Source organism: Xiphophorus hellerii, chromosome 10, assembly GCF_003331165.1.
Source record: "Xiphophorus hellerii strain 12219 chromosome 10, Xiphophorus_hellerii-4.1, whole genome shotgun sequence".
NCBI lineage: Eukaryota > Metazoa > Chordata > Actinopteri > Cyprinodontiformes > Poeciliidae > Xiphophorus > Xiphophorus hellerii.
In genome coordinates, this window is record NC_045681.1 from 4577346 (window position 1) to 4598555 (window position 21210).

General features: G+C 35.8%; 2 protein-coding genes across 2 annotated transcripts in view; one reads left to right on the top strand and one right to left on the bottom strand.

Annotated features, from left to right (window-relative positions):
• lrp2b (low density lipoprotein receptor-related protein 2b) overlaps nt 1-9169 on the bottom strand; it is a 43424-nt gene extending 34255 nt beyond the window's left edge. The window contains exons 1-13 of the mRNA XM_032573385.1: nt 8970-9169; nt 7563-7673; nt 7139-7261; nt 6510-6626; nt 6259-6369; nt 3645-3761; nt 3450-3566; nt 2565-2708; nt 1828-1944; nt 1473-1601; nt 659-828; nt 339-562; nt 2-208 (exon numbers count right to left, since the gene is read on the bottom strand). Of these exons, the coding sequence (XP_032429276.1) occupies nt 2-208; nt 339-562; nt 659-828; nt 1473-1601; nt 1828-1944; nt 2565-2708; nt 3450-3566; nt 3645-3761; nt 6259-6369; nt 6510-6626; nt 7139-7261; nt 7563-7673; nt 8970-9036 (1754 nt within the window). The 5' untranslated portion in view covers nt 9037-9169. The remainder of the gene's footprint in view (nt 1; nt 209-338; nt 563-658; nt 829-1472; nt 1602-1827; nt 1945-2564; nt 2709-3449; nt 3567-3644; nt 3762-6258; nt 6370-6509; nt 6627-7138; nt 7262-7562; nt 7674-8969) is intronic.
• Nucleotides 9170-14999: 5830 nt separating this feature from the next.
• Nucleotides 15000-20096, top strand: LOC116726832 (mucin-13-like). Its single transcript, XM_032573708.1, has 11 exons — nt 15000-15429; nt 15559-15675; nt 15963-16069; nt 16187-16245; nt 16376-16521; nt 16920-17048; nt 17124-17166; nt 17249-17286; nt 18043-18130; nt 18366-18597; nt 18689-20096. Exons 1-11 carry the CDS (start codon nt 15087-15089, stop codon nt 18734-18736), a joined length of 1350 nt encoding a protein of 449 aa, XP_032429599.1. The 5' UTR covers nt 15000-15086; the 3' UTR covers nt 18737-20096.
• Nucleotides 20097-21210: the final 1114 nt, after the last annotated feature.

Genomic DNA, 21210 nt, shown 5'->3' on the forward strand with positions numbered 1-21210 from the left:
CCTGTCCAAACCGCTGTATGTGACCGTCTCCACCGTGTCAAAGTGGCTGTCGGACCAGTAGACCCTCTTTGTTATGATGTCCAGGGTGATCGCAGTGGGTGTGCCGAGTCTGCTTTTGATGATCTCCACGCGGTTACTGCCGTCCATGAAGGCCCGTTCCAGCTTTGTCTTCTCCTGGCTCACACCCATGTCTGAGAAAAACATGTAGCTGCAAACAGGAAGCAAACATTGAAGGGAGATGTTGTGCAACAACAAACACATCCAGGTATCTCACAGGGCTCCAAGATGTCAAGAAAATATGTGATTTGATTGAAAGGATGTGGTTCGATTTGACTCACCCCACTGTAGGATCCAGGGCAAGGCCATGAGGAGTTTCTAAGTTTTCAGCCACCAGCGTGACTCGATTCCCTCCATCATAGTCGCACATATCAATTCGGTCCAGAGTTGCATCCAAAACATAAAGTTTAAAGTTGATCCAATCCACTGCAAGATTTTGGACATTTGGGACTGCAGTGGTCAGAATTTCCTTGATGTTTTCCCCGTTGTAGCTGGCAGAATAAACCTAGAAAAGAGATTTAAGGAGTTGGTTTTGCAATCATTAAAAAAGGAGCTGCTGAATGTTTGGAGGAAAAACAAGCAGACACTGAACCAGACAGACCTTTTTTGTATTTGTATCACTCCAGAAGACTACATTGCTCCGAATGTTGTAGGCCACCCCAACGGCGTAACCTTTGCCCTGGGCCGGCACCAGAGTTCTGACAAAGCGCCCGTGAATATCAGCCATCAACACATCACCCCCATTTGTAAAAATGAGCTGTGGCAGCCCTCCTAAAAGTAAAAAAGATAACGATCAAGTTGAAGAAATTGTGAGATATGGAACATTCAACTGTATTAAATTTATCTTTTAAAAATAATCTTTGCCACACTTTTTATGACATGTAAAAGACATTTTATTTCAAAGGTATGCCAGAAAAACACATTTTCTATCCAAACTCAACAGTTCTAAGAGTAGAAACTCTACTGGGACATTGACTTGTAATATTTGCTTGGGTCAAATTGGGGAGAAATATCTTTTTGACACAAACATCTTGCATGAAACTAAAGATGAAAAACTGTAAAAATTACCTCATGCTCATTTTTAAAGTGACAGTATTACGTAAAATCTTTTTTTTTTAGCTTTACATCATGTTACAATGTTATCCCCTCATCAAAAGCATACCTGGAATGTTTGAATTGCAACATTAAGGTAAAACTCACAATTCAAGATTAATGAACTTAAAAAACAATGTTTAGACAACTTGTCTCTTGTTAAATCAACTTCATAAACTTTAAATTGAGTTAAAGCCAAAACAGTTTTCTTCTTGACTTAAATTGTTTTTTCACGGCAGCTGGTGGATTTTCGTTTTCAAGTTAAACGACCTACAAAAGTTTTACAGTGTGTAGAGTGAGATCTAAATCTGATGTTTGTGTACCTGACACATTGGCTTTGCAGACGTGTCCCTGCTCCAAGAAGAATCCATCTGCGCAGCTACAGTGGTGAGTCCCAGGTCGATCCTCACAGAGTTGATCACAGATCCCCCAGATGTTACAGTCATCATAGTCTGTGCAGCAAAGCAAACAGTCACGTTTTATGCGTAAAGGGCGAACAGCAAGGATCTATAACCAGACAGCTGTGAAATTAAGGCTGTAAATTTAGCTCTTCCATTCTGTCTCATAATCAAGAATAAAAAAAAAACACACTGAAAGCATTTTGTTGCAGACTTCCAGGACGTTTTACACAGTAGTGAGGAATCCTCACGTGTATAAAAATAACAACATGTGACTCACCTACACAGGAGCGGCTGTCGTTAGCTACTATATATCCATCAGGGCAGTAACATGTGCCACCCTGGGGAGAAGGGTGGCAGAGATACTCGCAACTCAAGGCAGAGCACCGGTCCAGACCTGTGAATAAAATCCAAATCATGTTTATTGGGTCTTTTTACAAGCTTGTTATTATCAAGGAAGAAGATAATAAAAAACATTATCACAAGAGCATCAACGTGACCAGAATCATTGCTATGATTTACTGAGAATGACAAACCAAAAACGATTAATCTTAAACCGGGAGTGTGTGAAAGCAGATAGTAGTTATGATGACAATATAATCTTACAAAATGATAAGCTGGGAGTTCAATACACCACGTTTAAGACCGTAGCACCTTGATTTACAGTAAAAAGCATGTGCTGAAACTGTACAACATTCTCATTTACACCTGGATCCCTTCTGGTTATGGATGAATGGATAACCTTTAGAGAATAGTTTTGGGAATGAAGTCTGGGTATACTGCTTTTGGTAAAATCATTTAGATTATCCAATCATGTGTATGAATGGATAACCTTTAGAGAATAGTTTTGGGAATGAAGTCTGGATATACTGCTTTTGGTAAAATTATTTAGGTTTCCCCATACTAATCAACATCTGAAATATACTTAATACTTTCTTAAATCATGTTGAATTATCCTCCAAACTTTATCAGTGCTGATTTTTTTCCTTTTTTAAAAATCTCCATCCAAAAACTTACCACATGTTTGATGTGCCGTGGTGTTGGTCTCATCTGTTGCTCCAGGACAATCAGGTTTGCCGTCACACACTTTATCCACTGGGATGCATGCAGTTGAGCCTGGGCAACCCCACTCACCAGGGTAACAGTCCCGAGAGTCACTATCTGAAAGTCACAGAAAAAAACTAATATTTAAAAAGTGTTAATTTTAGCAAATATTTCAACAAACCAAATCTTATTAAGGAAGTTTTCACATTGATACCATGCCTTAAAATGTGATAACAATTACTAACACTCTCAATGTCACACCGTCTTATAGTAAAATCAATTGTTATATTTCAAAATGTCTAAATGAGAAATTTTACATTAAATGGAGAACTATAACAGTCAAATTAAAAGGTCAAATTCTAGCAATACTAAATATGGTCAAATTTGAACTGTGATACTTAATAACTACATATAAAACTGTTTGTTTTGTAAAAAAAATAGCTCAAAAGAGAGGGATATTAAGGTTTTTGCATCTTAAAAACTGCATCACCTACTCTACTGTACATGCACAGCATAACTTTAAGCTAATGACACATAAAACACTGTTTGGGACTTGTGAAACCTTTTTTAAATTATAAAAACTAAAAATAGGGTGATTTTACTAAGTTCAAATGTAAATTGATTTTAAAGCAAAAAAAGAGATTGACATTAAGTCAATAAATGCTTCACAAATCACAAACTGTTTTATCGAATATATCGTAAGCAAAATTACCAATTGAACCAAAACTATTCTTAGATTTCAAACTAGAGTAGATCAAATTTATTTCAGAATTGTTAAATTTAGTGAAATAATGCTCCCTTCACAAAGCTTTAAGTAGGATGATAGAAAGGCAAAATGGAAGTCCACATGAATCTCACCACATCCACTTTCGTCACTGAAGTCTCCACAGTCGTTGGACTTGTCACACACCCAGTTCTGAGGAATGCAGCGGCCACTGGAACAAGTGAACTCGTTGCCCCTGCAGGTTGGATATTCTGCAAGGCAAAGATGTTTAATGGGAGTCAGGAGGCAGATTGCACATTTGTTGCCACTTCTTTAGAAATGTAAGTTACCACAGTCTTGCTCATCACTGTTATCCCCACAGTCGTCCCAGTGGTCGCACACAAACGCAAGTGGCACACAGAAGCCATTCGCACACTCGAACTGGTGGATGGGACAGTGGTGAGTGGCTGGAAAATAAAACAAAAACGGTATTGTAGTAAGATATTAAACCAGAATGCCACTTCATAAACAAAGAATAAATCCTGCCTGGGTATCCAGAATGGATGTCAGTGTTTGTTACATATTGCAAGGGACAAATTTGAAGAAATTCAAGAAAAAATTTAAATTTTATACATCAGACCAATAAAATCACATTTTATTGGAAATGTGAGCTTAAAATATGTTTAATACATGCTTAAAGGTTATAATTTTCTAAAGGTACTTTCAGTCTGGCAATCAGAGCTTCATCTGACTGCATGTTGTTATTTACAATATCACATCATTAATAGCTTAAATAGTAGTTGATTAGATGACATTTTCAATATTCCTCGTCACCACTTATTTTTACTTTAGTATTTAAACAATAATAAACATCTGAAAAACAAGATTTATTGGTCTTACATCCACTTTAGATAATCATTTTTGACCAAACAACTAGCACTGTATCGATACAGGCTAATTTTCAGATATGCTTACTATAACTAGAACTGAATTAAATTGAACAGTTCATGAAATAAATTTGACTAAGTTTAAATATATTTTAAGCACGATAGGTTTTCTGTTGATTTAGTTACATTATTTTAATGTACAGATGTACAATTGGTCTCAATGATCATAAATAATCTCAAAGCTAAAGAAACCCTTAAACTGTTTAACTGTTATTACGTCGTGTTCTTGTATATCTATATTTTGAAATGTATGTCCGCAAAAATAAATAGCAGACAGAAGGAGCTGATTACCTTACTTTTACAAGAAAATAAAATAAAATAAAATTCTGAGTCGTCATCAACCGAAGGTAAACCAATATGGCGCCCGTAGTTTGTTCGTCAAGACACTGATGCATTTAAAAACAGAAATGTGAAGTATGCCTAAAATTTAACAGCTACGCATTTATTGTTTATAAACGCAAGCGTACTTAACATTTCTTTGGTTTAAATGCGCAGTTATTTGTGAAAAAAAGTTTGTTTTTTTCAATATTAGACTTTTGAAGAGGAAATATTGACTCAGGGACTTTTAAAATGCAAAATTCAGGCGAGACAACCGGCTTCCTAAAATGGACCTTACCAAGCTCCGCCCACAACCGACCCACGTGACCGCAAGTCTCACAAGCAAAGCCTCGCGGCGCGTTGTTTCTATGTAAACATGACTCCATTAGTGCATCATTTCTACCGGATTTTCACAATATATCAGCTACTACAATGGACAGAGAATCTAACAAGTTCATGTCATCATCTGGGAGGAGGTTACTGGTTTCTCAGTCACAAGCTGGTTGCAAACCTGAGGCCAGCAGGTGTCAGTCAGTTATGGTAGATCTGAAATTTGGTTTGATGACGTCAATATGAGAAGCTACAGACTGATAGGAGGAACCAAAGAGCTCTGTAAAGGTAAAGGCAAATCTTCTGAAGTTGGGATATAATTAATTTCACATAATTATCGCGGTAGAAGCCATTTGTTTGTTAAAATTTTATGAAATATATTTGTTCTATTTGATGTTTGTTGTGAATGACGTAAACTCACAAACGAACGAGGTAATTAGTCCAACGTTTAGAAACTACAGCGGCTGTAATGCGCCACAGCAAAGGTAAACAAAGGTAAAATAACCCGAACAGGTGATCAAGTCAAAACCACTTCTACCTTTTTACTCTCTCTCTCTTTGTAGCTTAAGCACACCCGTTACCGTGGCAACCGCCTGCGCCCCGCAAGACGAGCAAAGATTACGTTAAAAACATAACATTCAGTCCGTTACGGTATCAAGTTTCCAGACTTGATATTTATTTCTCGATTATTAATCAGCGCTTCCCTGAACACAGCGATGGTTGATTGACTAGCTGTACTTGGTGCTAAGGTGGCTAACACGGGTAACAGTTTAGTCCAAAGCCTTTTCTGCTAAAATAAAATCTTTAGTGTATGTCAGATACAGACACATTGCATATTGATCTGTTTAGCTAACGTAAGACTGTGTAGCAGACAGGCTTCAAGGTGTAGAAATTGTATCAGTTCTGCCATTATGCTGTACTTAGCTAACGGGAAGCTAAGTGTGTTTGTGAGACGGCCACGCACGTGACCACGTAGAATGGGCATCAGCCAATGAAAAGCGGCCCCTCTGGTAAGGCCCATGGTCATCCGGCCCCATAATCCATCCTCCAGCAGTATGAACCAAGCCAAATTCACACAGACAGGACCAAATGACGTATTGTTGTCTTAATTTCCCCCAAACATCCCCCACCCCATTTTCTCTTTGCCCATTTTCTGTCTAAATACTGCAAGTTGTATTGTGTCTGGAATACAAAATATTAAGTATTCCAGACACTTGTTTTTATTCTCAGAGCTAGGATAGGGTACAGGTACGGTAGCCCTGAGGTACAAACCACATCCACGTTGTTGCAAGTCTAATTTCAATTCCATAAAATGTGTTGGATACATCTTTGATCAAACAGAAAATGATGCTGATTGCTGTCTACTCACTGCAGTTGGTCTCATCAGATCCGTCTCTGCAGTCCTGTAGCCCATTACAGTGCTGAGAGTTATTGTAACAGGCTCCGTTTGCACATGTCTTCTGGGTGCATTGAGGATAATCTGTAAAGAAAAGGTAAAGTGCTTAAGTCTATGGAAATATTCTAAATTAAGTTTGAGACAACACTGGAGACCATATGACAGCAGAAAAATGCAACTACAAGCACGACAGGCTCAGCAGACTTTAAAAACAAAAGTCTTACTGCAGTTTTTCTCATCAGTGTTGTCCACACAGTCCGTCACTCGGTCACATCTGTATTTGCTGGGGATGCACTGGCCCTCCTGGCAGGTGAACTGGTCTGGCCTGCAGGTGCGTCCATCTGAAACAGAACTGGGTCAGGAGCTTTCTTTGCATTTGTGTTATTACAACTAGACACATACTTCAAAAACAAGTTTTCATAAAAAAATTGGATAATTTAGAGGTCATTCCTCAGCTCAATTAAAAGTTATTGGAGTTATTTGCAATAACTCCAGTGTTATTTAACACAACGATATATAGAAATAAACACACGCAAATAGTGTCTCCTAAGACTTATGATAAATACAATTTACTTATTTGTCTATGTTCGTTGTGGACATAGATATACAGTAAGTTGTTGCTTTGAGTTCAGTTATTATAACTTCCTGTTTGAGAAAAGTGTACAGTGAGATAACGGGGCCATCTAGTGGTTTTGGTTTGCATCACTGCAAATTGTTTTTGTGTAATTTAGCAGTTTGACATGATATTACATGTAATTCCAGGCAGTTTTAGCACCTGTCTTCATCTTAAGAAACAGGAACACAACCTTGAATCTTTCTTTTTGAAATTAAAGATTAAACTTGTAGTCTGTACCACAGGTTCTTTGTTCATCGGATCCGTCAACGCAGTCCTCCTCCCCATCACAGACAAATCCCAGTGAGATGCATTCACCACTTGTCACACACTTAAATTCCTGCGAGCTGCATGACGGAGGTGCTGCAGCAGAGAAACAAAACAGGTGAAATGGTTTTTGGACTTCCCTCGCTGACTTATTTTGCTGCTTGTCTGTTTTTGTGCTTGTCTTCTCTGTCCTTGTAGATTGTCAGTCATCCAGCTTTTGGGAATCCCAAATGCTTAAATGGAAGGTAACTGAACTTCTTTCATAGAAAATTAAGGCCAAGAAAAGAAGTCCATGTACCTTCTATTTACACACTCGGAACGCTCTTGTGTTGTGTTAAGAAATAACCACCATCCATTCACAGTTTGTGATAAATTTGAAATCAAAAGCTGCACTTACGGCAGTTCAGCTCATCAGAGTCATCTGTGCAGTCCTTAGTTCCATCACACCTCCAAGCTTTGTTGATGCATTGTCCATTTCTGCATTGAAACTCATCACTGGCACAACTTCCTGCAGAAGACACAAAAACACATCACATAAAGTACAACATACTGTAAATTAGCAATGCTTCAGTGAACAAAAAAGGTACAAACTGGCACTGTTCAATATCAGGATTTATCACAAACTTTACTGTTTTCAACTGATTGGAGTATCTGGAAACATTTAATTAGCAAAATGTAGCCGACTGAGTCCGTGAGGCTTAAATAGGAAGTGAAAAAAGGAATATTTCCACTTAGCCTCTCTTCAAAAGGGGAAAGACAAGAAAATTTGAAGTCAGGCAGATGCATCTTCATAAATCAGATAAAACTACTTGCAAAAAATGTATATGAGAAGTTGAAAGGCTTCAAGAGTTTTAAATTAGTAGAAAATGACTCACAAAAATACCACCTTAAAAAAAAGTAACAAGTTCCTTTGCTCATCTGTTTAGTTGAACTCTGACGTTGGTTGACTTTACACTGACACAGCCAAAAGTCTTGTTTTATTATTATTTTTTATGACATTTTATTAAAATTCTTTAAGTCAGTGTCAGTTTAGTTCGAATAAAAATTTATTTTATTGTTTCTTTTACAAATGAATTACCATGTTTATGGCTTTTATATTTACTCCGTGTGCAGCATCTGAACCTGATAGCATGTGATTTGGCCTTTAAAGAAAAGTTAATTCTTCACCACAAAAGACAAGTCCAGCTCGTGATCTTTTTTACGCTTTGCTGTCAATTTAAAATCTGTTATTAGTGTGACATTTGCAGAATGATATTTTATCTTGTGTTAGTGGTTTTTGTACCACGTCAGGATTTATGCCCACATTCATATTTCTAAGATTACGTGAATATTCTGTGGATAAAAGTTGGCAGGGAGAAGATCAACACGGACAAAGAGAGAATTTAAACAGCTTTATATAACCCTGAATCAAAGAGAGGGCTTCAAATATAAAATGTTGGAACTTTTTTACTTTTTATTTTTTAATGAAACATAGCATAAATTAACATAATTTAGAGTTGGACTGGACAGAATTGTATTATTAGAAATTTATTGCACTGATTGGATCCTTTGAAAATCACTTCTTCATAAATAAATAATTCTTTTGAATAAAATATGTATATATATTCTGTTGAGGTTTAAGAAATTGAATACTATAAATAAGACACAGTTCCTAAGTTTATAGTTTAGTTATTAAGCTACTTCAAAAAGATTTTAGACATATTTGTATGGTAAATATTCTCATAAATTGATTTTTTTTTATTGAAAATGACCAAAAATTGAAGTTTAAACTATAACTTGAATTTTAAGTGAAAAATGTACTTACCTTGAACGAGGTGAATTTCTTGGGACATCAGTAACAGAGACAGAAGATGAAGACCCAGTAGGGCCATTGTGAAAGGTTCAGTTTTCCTTCTGTGTTTCACTGCTAAGGTGTTATTTCGGTCCGGTGTGTGAACTCATGCTCAGTCTGCAATCATGACTCTCTGAAGCCAAATGATTCGAAGTGTGGTAATGACTCTGAGATTGAGATGTAAAACCCTGAGCAGGCAGCAGATCAGTAATGTGACAATGGAGTAAAACTGGTTTTTATGGCTCGTTACTTTGCATAAACTTCATCTAAGATTAACTTTTACCTGTCAATATGTTGTCTACGCCAGCAAAAAAGTGTAAGCACTCATTTTTTAGTAACTTTGTGACAGGAAGTTCACAGCGAACAGCTAAAGGAAGGGAGGATTTCAAACAGATTTTAAACGTTTTCTGATTGAACCAGTCACATTTCAAAACATTTATGTTATTGAAGCTGTTTAAATATTTGATCAAATTAAATGTTTTCTCATCAGTTTAGCTTCATGTAGAGATTAATGGGTCCATTTGTGCATTATGCAGTGATGGTTCAATGCTTATGAGAGTTTTATCATTTTTCGCGATTATTATTTAAAACAACCCTAAATAAATCCTAAAAGTATGTTAAAAATAGTTAAGCTATTAAATTATCACAAAATGCAGAAATGTTTATTATTTGCCTCCAAAGATTTAAAGAAACACTTTCAAACTGAGTGAAAATGAAAACAAGGATTTATTAAGCTTAATATGTAATGGATGAATTACAAAACGCCTCCCAATTGTGAATTGATTGTTATATTGCACAACATTGTAGCGTCATGGAAATGTTTTATAAACCTAAACCATCTCAACACATGACTTTTGATATAACAGTGCCTAAAATATAAATCATTACCTAAGATAAACGGTCAAACTGCAAAAGTGAGAAATGTAAAACAACTCCATGTGGCAAACTGCTTACCATGAGCCTGGTTCTTGTCTGTTCTATTTTGAACGCCAAAGTTTGGTACTGTACTGTAGGTTTTCCCGTAATTTCTGTATTTAAAATGTTTTCAGAACACAAATGTCATGTGAAAAAGTCATGATGCACCAAAAAATGCAAAAGTATCTAAACAAAGGCTATTCAATGATGTGAAAAGTATTTTGAAATATTTTTCTAACGTCATTGCAGAACAACATTGACCTACTCTTCTTGGCAGAATTGTTTTAATTCAGCCACATTGGTGGACTTTTCTGCATTATTTTCTCTTTTGCAGCAGAGTCCATGGTACCATCAGGTGCATGTTGTTCTAATTCTCAAATGCTTTGTTAATTTTATGCCAAAGATTAGGAGATCATCAAGATGTTTTCCTGCAAATGTGACACCTTCGGTTTTTTTGATAAGTGGTGTTTTCACTGTGGAACTTTCTCACAAAAGCCATTTTTGTCCGGTGTCTTTCTAAACGCAGAATTGTGAATAATGACTTAAACTGAAGAAACTGTTAACTGTTTTCTAAATTTGCTTATCCACGTTTCTTTGGAAGATAACACTTGATTTTGGCGTGATGAGTTTGCTGTCTTTGTTTTCGGAGATCAGCAGAAATGTCCCTTGAGCAGCATCTGTTTGGAAACACTGTCAGATCCCTCCTGCGAGTCAGGAGCCAATTGCAGCTGATGTTCCACACATGCATGTACAATTATATTTCCGCATCGTTCATGCATATTTTTATTCTTTTCCAGGTAAGGACCAGGAAGTTTCACCAAGATGCAATGTGCAGCAGTTTTATGTTATGTTAATCCCACATTATTGGAAAATTATCATCCTTACACTCAGAAAAAACTGACTAAGCAGCTTTTGCTGAGCTCCTTTATTGGACTTTTATGGTGGGTTACCTTGTCACTAAAGTTCTTATCAACTGGTTTATGGCTTTTCAGTAGGAACAAGAAGCACAATTATTTCAGTGTCTAAATGACTCAGGGAAAAAACTAGAGACTCAACAGCATGCAGCTTCTGAGACCGGTAAATTAGAAATTCAACTCGCCAAAATTTAAAACTCTAAAACACATTAAATAAATTAATTTGTTCTTTAATCATTTATTATTAAAGTCTTTTCTTTTGTGCTAAACGATATGCTGGGAGAGAGGTGGTGTTTATCCAAAGGCTGTGCCCCCGGACAATAAACTTGTTAATACTTGCTTAAGAATGAAGTAAGACGTTATTGCCCTCCGGTGGCAGTTTTTTAAAAAAGGAATGCAAAGTGCAAGCACTTTCAGACATAAAGGGTTTGAAAATGACATCAGTTTATCCTGAAATTGGATTGACAAACAGTTTCCCAAAATAACATTTTAATTTTAAGCTTTATAGAAATTATTTGAAATGTTCTAAATTCAGGTTGGAATGATTGTGGTTCAAACAAACTGAAATTATTCTTAAAAATGAATCATTTGATGCACAGGTTGAAAATTATAAATTCATTATGATAATATAAGTCTCTCTCATCAAATTTCCACTCAGCCACATATTTTGTACCAACTTCAACACGTTTCCAAAAATAATTCTGGCAATTCTTCTTGACTGAAATGATAATGTTAATTTGAATTAATTATTTTCTACAGTACATAACAGCTTTTGGGCACACTTAATAAAGAGTTTCAAATATGTTGAGTTCAGACCGTTTAAAACGTCAATCTAAACGCTTATTTTCAGGATCTCTCATTTCCCAAACATTTGATGTGTTTTGAGTTTTATTTTCTTATGAAACATCCAACTTTCAACCTTCTGACCTAAATTAACTAACAGATCGGATCAAACAAACACACTTGGAGCAGAACAAACCAAACCAAACTGAAAATCTATGGATTATATTTAAATGTTAATTAGTTGCCAGGAAAGCAACTAATTTAAAATTATCTTTAGCAATTAAGCCATGAAGAGTGTTGAAATCTTCAGACAGGAAAGAGTGATACACTGCCAGAAAAGACACGTTAATAAAAAAAAAAAACAGGGGGATAAGTAAAGACCATAATATTCCTTCTTGAAATCCAGTAGTGTCTGCAATACGTTTCCTCGCCACTAGAGGTGCTCTCTAGTGGCGAGTCTGCATCTCATATTCTGATCCGGTCTTAATCACTCAGACTTACCCCCAGTCTAACAATAAAGGTTGATATGAAATTGTTATTTTTGGACAATATTATATTAGTGATCTTTAACAGGCAATTAATTATCAATATAAAAAGATACTAGCTTTTTATTACACATACACAATCTACAGAAAGACACTATTTTGTCCAATGATTCATTTTCTTTCTTTGTTTATTCTTGAATTTTGCCATGCTTTAGATTATGCCTTATAAGTTTATTTTTAAAGACTAAATATACATAAAAGAGGTAGTGATTGTAAGCTTGTAGTTCCTCTTAAATAACGGTAGGTGTCAGCAAAATGTTGGAATCCTGGGTTTAGCATTTCATTAGCAATTCAAATCTATGCACGCCAAAAATTGATTTTCAAAACATCAGCTTAATAAATGATATTTATAGTTCTAGATTTTTAAATTGCTTCTGTGTTGAGAGCTGGGTGATTCATATATATCAAAGGACACAATGCTGAAGAAAAAACATGGAAATGGCCAGGGGTATAACTAAATTCAATGTTAACACCATGTGGCATTATTAATTTAAGGCTATTTATATAGACAAAAATGTTAATATGTGTGAGTCTGTTTCAGTTATTGAGAGAGACGTGCTGCAAGGATTACATGTCCAACTCATAAAAAAGGTGACAAAACCAAAGTGGAATTTTCTTGGCCTTGTAATGAAGATTTCACAAATAAAACCAAGGTTTCTCAAATAACAAACTGAGTTTGAAAGGTGGTGTTATCTGTATAGAATAATCTAGTTCGATTGTGAAGAGTCTGAGTCTGGCTTTTTTAAACTAGAACAAATTAAGGATGTTCAAAGTAGCAAAAAATTTGGCGGAATTTCCCTTTAGCCATTTCCTGAGTCAGACAACAATCAAAAGTCAACTTCAATAATTCCTATGTAGGTTAGCGAATAAATCAAGCTTAAAAATTATTTCCATGTTAACAGATTACAGGTGGGGAAGTTGTAAAAACAATAAACAAGAGACAAGGAATACTACCTTTCTTCCTCTTGTTTATTATTAACATGTTTCTGTGACCTATAAAGTCAAAGGCAGAGATATTCGTGAGAAAAGAAGTGAAACAGCATGAAAAACAAATCTGTATTCTAAAGTCAAAGATGGCCTATTTTTAATAATTATATTGTCTTTTTGGATTTGGCTGCACACCATCCTCAAAACTATTTGCAACTTCAAGGGAAGTCAATGAGGGATAAATATTTCACGACAAGCTTCAGTATAAAGATATTCTGTTCAAGAACATTTGTGCACTGCTTTGGTGTGTTTAACAAGCACTTAATTTCAATTTTCAAAAATATAGAGAAATTTACCATTTAGTAAAGAGCTACTGGGCATAAAAGCATGTCAAAACAATTTAAATAAATTTTTTAACATAAGTTATTATTATTTTTTTATCTTTCTGTGAATCTACAGGCCTCCATTGCCTGCCACTTTGCTGATGTTACACCAGAATTAACCTCCTGTGAATATTTCTATTCTATTTTACACCAACTGGTCCCAGTTATATCTGGGTCTGGAAATAAAATCCTACCTTATTTTCTCCTTCACCTGCCTCAGTTATAAGTCTTTAGAAAACACAACTGTTTCTGATTTAATGTAACATTTTTTAAAGCTCACGAGGTCAAATTTACAAATAATAAAACTGTATTCATCATTAGAAAATGTACCAAAACAGGGATAAAAATGTTCACCCTCTTTTATGCCTTTTTTAAAATTTATTTCCACACACTTTGATATGAATATAAAGCACTTAGCGTGTTGTCTGACCCAAATGAAAAACTTTGGATTGATTTAAGATTTTTTTTCACTCATAACAAAGAACTTCCTTTTTACATATTTCATTTTATTGATAGTATTTTGACCCATATCCTTAATCTGTGACACTTCCTGAAATATATGGCAGATACAGTTTATGATTTCAGATGGCTATATCAAACCATCCCCCCAAAAAACAAACAAACCACGGTCTCTTTTTTTGGTAACCCATTTAGTGCTTAGCAACGCCCTGAGAAGAGACGTTACTGTTTATGAGTTCCCCTTTAGGATTAATTTCACACTCATCGTACATTTTCAGATCTCAGGTGTCATACACACAGTTCACACTGCTTTCAGTCTTTTTGTGAGATTTTGTCCTTCCATTTATTAATTTTTTGTTTTTGCAATGGCTAAAACATTGATCCTGACTGTCATCCTTTTGATTTCTGTTGACTCTGTTGGTAAGTGGCTACATTTTCAGTTATTATCTTTAACTTGTTTAAAAGTTGTTGAGTAGGAACAGATTATTTGTGTACTAGTTAGATGCAGTCTGCAAAGAATTACAAGTAAGACAGGTGAATATTTTAACAGATTATAACTATTAGAAAATATTTATTTCCTTTTATAGATCTTGTAACAGAAATTAGCCCTTAGAATATAAAAGAAGCAACCATGATATATTATTTTTAAATGAGCGCCTCAAGCTGCAAAAAATGTACATTTGTTTTCAAACACAGATAATGTCTACAGACTGAAATGCAGAAACCCCAATTAAAAGAAATACATTATACCATTTATCTAAAAAAAATCCAAAAAGGTTTACTGTTTAAAGATGACATGCATTTACTGGTGCTGTTATTGTTATCATTGGAGTAACTCTGTCAACATCGATTGCACCGACAATTATAGCAACAAGTGAATTGGCAGCTACAGAAACTACAGCAGCTCCAACAACAACTACAGCAGCTCCGACAACAACTACAGCAGCTCCAATGACAACAAGTTCAGCAGCTCCAACCACAACAACAGGAGCACCAACCACAACCACGACAGTTCCAACCACAATGACAGCAGCTCCAACCACAACTACAGCAGCTCCAACCACAACTACAGCAGCTCCTACCACAAACACAGCAGCTCCAACCACAACTACAGCAGCTCCAACAACAACTACAGCAGCAGCTCCAACAACTACAGAAGCTCCAATGACAACAAGTTCAGCAGCTCCAACCACAACTACAGCAGCTCCAACAACAACTACAGCAGCAGCTCCAACAACTACAGAAGCTCCAATGACAACAAGTTCAGCAGCTCCAACAACAAGTTCAACTGATCCAACAACAAGTTCAACTGATCCAACAACAAGTTCAGCAGCTCCAACAACAAGTTCAACTGATCCAACAACAAGTTCAACTGATCCACCAACGACAAATCCACCAACTCCAATAACTACAGCATCTCCAATGACAACTAGAACAGCTCCAACTACGACAACTACAGCAGCTTCAACAACTCTAGCAGCTCCAATGACAACTACAGTAGCAGGAGGTAATTCAGGAACTTCACAAACACAATAATTTAATACGCCTATCTCCATTAAAATAACTGTGTATATAATTCACTTAAAGTGTTAAATTCTTACATTGCGTGTTTGTTGCTTTTGTCTTAATTATCAAGGTGCGTGTGCTTCAAGCCCATGTCTCTGTGGAAGCACCTGTGAAGAACGTGCTAACCCGACTTATGTGTGCTTGTGTCTGGCTGGTGAAGCTTATGGTCCTCGAGGCTGTCAAAAGGGTAAGTGTCTGAATGTGATGCAGAGACTATAAACTGATCTCAGTAAACAGACTGATCTAAAAATATGTTCAGTCTTTCTTGTTTGAGTACTTTTTTAAGATTAAATTTTTAAAATGCAGCGCCAACTCTGCACATGTGGATCATGCGTAGTGTGTAGAGCACCCAGTGCATCTATCTATCCAATCTTAAAGCAATTTTGTTGTGATCTACCACATTAATACTAACCTAACTGAGATTTTTTTTTGTAAATATTTAATTTCTCAAAATAATTACATTTTTCCAAACAGCCAAAGTCTTCCCTGGACTGCTAGTCTGGAAGATAAAATATGATCCTGAAATGTGTGACAAAACATCACAAATATTTAAAGAGACTTCAGATAAAATTATTGATTTGGTAAGCAGTCATTTATTTTTCCCTATCTTTGCACCTGTCAAAAGGCATTTTGTTCTTTGCCCCCAAATATTGCCTAAACAGAACATTGTTCACTAAAACGCTATTTTTAATACACAGGTTGACAAAGAGTTTGAAAATAAAACTGGACACATTTCATCTTTAGTGCTGGAGCTCTGGTAAGTTTCAGAATCAAAACTGTGTTTTTTATCCACTAGTGAATATTTACAGTGTGATGTAGACTAATCCACTGCTTGGTGCAGTCTTCCTTAATTGTTAAATTTTTTCACATATGGATTCAAAACAAAGCGAGACAGATGGATGGGAGACAGGCAACGTTGAAGCATCACTACAAATCATTTTTGAAACAACGTCTGACATCAAAGAAGACACTGTAACAGAAACAATGATGAATCTAACCTGCGAAAACTGTCCATTGCAAGGAAACTTTGCATGTGGGTTTTAAACAAATATCTTCCTATTCTAAGGATTCTAGTCTAGTTCACCTTTCTCTTATTCTATAAATAGCACATTCATTACACTTACCCAGAATAGCTACATTAAGCTATTAAGCATTAAGCATTAGCTAAATTAATCAGAAATGGTTTTCATTTTTGTGTGAGCTTGATTTCTTTCTCTTCTTCTATTGTTTAGTGTTGTCTTAGTTTTCCTTTACTACACACTTATTTTTAACATTTTTAAGAAAATTGGCACCTCTGCTTGAACAAAAAATGGTGTTGGTGTAAAATGTCATGATTTTTGTCAAGACTTTAAGTCTGAAGAAGTTCTGGATTGTATGTGCATGTTATGTTATAAAGTTTTCTGATATCTTCTTTTCTGTTCCTTTCAAAAGCCAAAAACCTTTGTGATTCCAAACCATGTGACAATTCATCTACAACATGTAAACCTACAGCCGGCAGTTTCACATGCAGCTGTGTAGATGGCTACATTAACACAGATTACAGTGACAGATTATGCATGGGTAAGGATATTTAACAATCCACAGAGTTGAAATATTTTACTGCCACTGATTGTAGTGTAACTTTCTGTACTTTAGCATGTCCCCCTGGTCAGAAAGCTGTGAACAATAAATGTAAACCGTAAGTGCATCGGTCTGACTGTACGACTTTATGGTTTTCTGCAAGTACAACAGTTTCAAGTAAAACAATTTCTTCTTTTCAGATGTGACTTTGGTCGTACTGGCTTGAACTGCGAGGATGGTGAGTATACAGCAGACACCAGACAAGAGCTTGGACTTAGTATATCATCAAAATTTTGACATGGACAGTTAAATTATTGAATTGTTTGCAAAGAAGTTGTAACTCACTCAAAACACCAAATTCATGCTTCATATGCACTCCATTGAATGGAACAGAAAAGCAATTTTGAGGCAATTGCTTTCTAAAGTTCAATTTAAAAAAATTATGAGGTAGTGCTGTAATTTAGGTTCAACCTGGAGCTTTTTGTCCTCACTAACCAGCTATAGTGTGCAACATAATTTCAAATTTTATGGCGTTCACTATTAAACTGACAGCATCAGACAATTTTTCTAATTCAACTGACTTTTGCGAAGCTGCCCTGGCTGGTGTGTCGCATTTTCCACACAAAACATTACCACTGTGAGGAATTTTCCGATAACTTCAGCGTGTTTCTTTGTGAAATTGTTTAAAAATATTTCCCAAAATGTGTAAGATACAACCAGCCACATGCAAATGAAATTATTCCTGTTAGTTTGACAAACAAAGGCCACTAATACTATAAAAGTCTTATTTAAAAAAGTTATCAAATCAATATTAACACATAAAACATCCACTGAAAAAGAAATATATTTTTTCCTTTTCCATTGAGTTTTTAAGGTAATGATAAAATCTTTTAAATCAAAATGTTAAATTTTGCAAAATGCTATGTGATGCTGTTGTACCAAGTTCATTAAAAGGCTGAGTCACAGCTTTTTTTACTGACCGCTTCTCTGTTAGAATGGTTGTTGATCTTCGTGATCATTTCCTCTGTCCTCGGATTCCTGCTGGTCGTCACGTTGATCGCTCTGCTAGTGGTAGTAAAAAAGTAAGTTTGAATCCTGTTCATTTATCACCTTAGTGACTTTTATAATCACCTTTGTCCTTTTTATAAAACTGCATTCATACTTTTGTATTAGACTGCAAACTATATAATATGTGCAAGGCCATTTTAAAGTTGGGCGGTTTTATAAATCAGTTACAGAGAGTTATAGAAATCTAACCTAAAGCAAAATAAAGTAGGAGAGACACTGTTGCATAACCTTCTTATTCTTTTTCTCAAGATTCAAGAGGACCAAATTCTTCAGGACCAAACAGGAAGACATTAGGAAGCCGTTCCAAATCCCATCTCTTGCCAAAGGCCCGCTGTCCAGCAACAGCAATGGCTTTTACACCTGGCTCAAAGAGCCAGAAGGCAGCCTGGCAAATTCTGGGATCCCACGAATCCTGCGGGCCAACACCATCAACAACTGGGACAACCTGGAGATGACTCAGCAGAACAACGAGCAAAACTCAGTGGGTATACCTCTGAACAAGACGCCCGTGAAGATAAACATTTGTGTTTTATTTACTCACAAATTCGGATGTCTTTTCTTCTCTGCTGCAGCCATTTGATGACAACCAGGTTGACATGGTCTCATTCTCCCAGAGTTAACTCAAGAAGAACCGCAATGTCCAGAACTGAGACGCAAAACCTTATGCTCAGATCCAAGATCAGAGGGAAGCTGAATCACTTCAGGGGTTCCTATAGTGGTGTTTTTCCCAAAACACTGTAATTTATTAGAACCCTTTTGATGTAAAACATGTAAACAGAAGCATTTCAGCTAAGATGTGCAATGTAATGTAGCAGATATTGTTGTATCATGTGTTCCTTAATACTTTTAGCTGCAACTGTGTGACTTATACTCCGCTCTGCTGTAAGTTGTCTTAAACCAGTTTGCCTTTCATGAAGTTTGATTTATAATTACAATCTCAGTCACCCAATCTCTCAGTTCTGTATGTTAATTGAACTTAAATATATAATCCTTTTTATTTTCACTGAACAAAAGCTAAGAGAAGAGCTCTTGGTCAAATATTTGTTTTGTTCATTTTTGAATTTACTAGAGTTGCTTTTCAGGTTTAATTTGAGTCTCAGTTTTAGGTTTAACTAAGTTTTGGTGAATGAGACGAGCCGAAATTTGATCCAAATCACAAAATATGAAGATATTCAGTTTCTTTCAATATATAAAAATGTGTTGTATAAAAATAAAATGATTTATAATATAATTGCAGCAGTTTGGAAAAGAATTTTTCTATTTGTGTTGCCTTGTGTCATCTAATATTTAACCGAAAAGCCAGAAATCAGACATTAACTGTTAATCTTCTTTTTGGAATTTCTGATAGCATTTTTAATTCATTAACAATAAAGGTTGGATTGCTGGCTTTTGAGTTTCAAATGTTTTATAAGGGGTTCTTGCTGTGATGAGCACATTTAATGTTACCTTTGATTGAGACGGTTCAGACAGTATTTCTGTTACTTTAAGACTGGTATTTTCAAAAGGAAATTTTAATCTCATTGTTGATTAAGACTGTATGTCTTATTACATTTGGTCTTTCTTGTACAGATAATCCTCCGGGTGTAGAATTGTTCAGTTGAGTGCAAATTATATTGCTCCAGCAGCTATAAATCAAGGTTTGGTTAATAAGCCACTTGACAAATAGCATACAATAGTTGTTTTTTTTCCAACAGTTGTTATTCTGGTGAAAGAACCGTGAGCTCTGGAGTACCACAGGGAAGTGCTCTTGGATAGTAACTGTACACTATTTATACTAATGATTTACCTTCTGTGCATAATGATGCAAGGACTAAAAGAAAACTAAAATAATTGTTTCTGGGTCAAATATCTGATAAAAAAAAACTAATTAAATTTTTACAACGTTTAAGCAGTTGTCAGGCTGTGAACTGAATATGACAGTTATAAGCAGTTAAGCATATAACTGCAATTTACATGTATTCTGTCATGTTGTCTTGCATATCTGTTGAGTTGGGTTTTTTTTATTTGTAAAAACAGTTTTAATTGATGTAAATAAAGATCAGATATCTCAAAGTCCATAAATTGCTACAGGTGAGGCGGGGCTCATGCCTCTGATATATAACTATTGTAATGAACAGTTTGGGGTGAAATAAAGGCATACTGTACCTGCGGTCTAATTCCAGTCTTCATTGAAGAAACGCCACCTGGTGTTCAGTATTCATATTGACCCTGTGCAGCGTACTTATTGTTCCCAAGTCTGCCGTTGTCTAAGCCTGCCTTCCTGTGCTATTCATCCCACTCCCTTCAAATCTGGTTTACAGATTTACAGCTACAATTTCTACCGGGTTAATCAGCGAAAAGAAGAAGGTGTGAAAGATGACGTTGATTTTCTGTTTGTTAATCATAAGTAATTTGTTTTGATCAGCTGCTGTGTCTATTTTGGAGGCGGGACAGGCATGCTTCATGTGATTGCTGGGGTAAAGTACAGAGTATTATTATGTATTTTCTAGGCACATAGTGTCATTTTGTGGCAATAACCAACCATGTTAGCGTCAGTTGTTGTAAAAATGCTACATATAAAAAAACTTAAAAGAAAATTGACTTTGCAATTTGATGCCTTGAAATTAAGAAGCTCCTGCTTTTTCTTTTGTCTGTTAATTGCTGCAGGTGGTACTCTGCTGGAGCTGAGTGGAAACGCCTCTGTCAGGCAGTTGCTCTGCTGGAGACTGCATGTCCAAGTAGGAGCTTGGACTTGCAAGCTCCTCCCTGCTTCCATGAAACAAGCGTTTAGGGTTGCTTTAGTTTACGCCCCTGGATGGTTGTCATGGGAGATTCAAGGATTCCTCAAACATCCAAGAAAGAATAAAAGCAACACCCCAGGTATGTTTAAGAGGTAATGACATAATAAAATGAAATAATACTCAAAGAGGCTGAACCGGGCACACAACCTGATGTCATAGAAATAAAGGCTTTCATTAGTCAAGCCTGGAACTTTAGCCACATTAAAAGTTACTGGAAAATATGATCAATTATGTATCCATAAAAACATAGCATAACAAAGGAACTGAACTAAAATGAATAGAAATTAGCTGATCTCAATAATCCAGGATAGCAA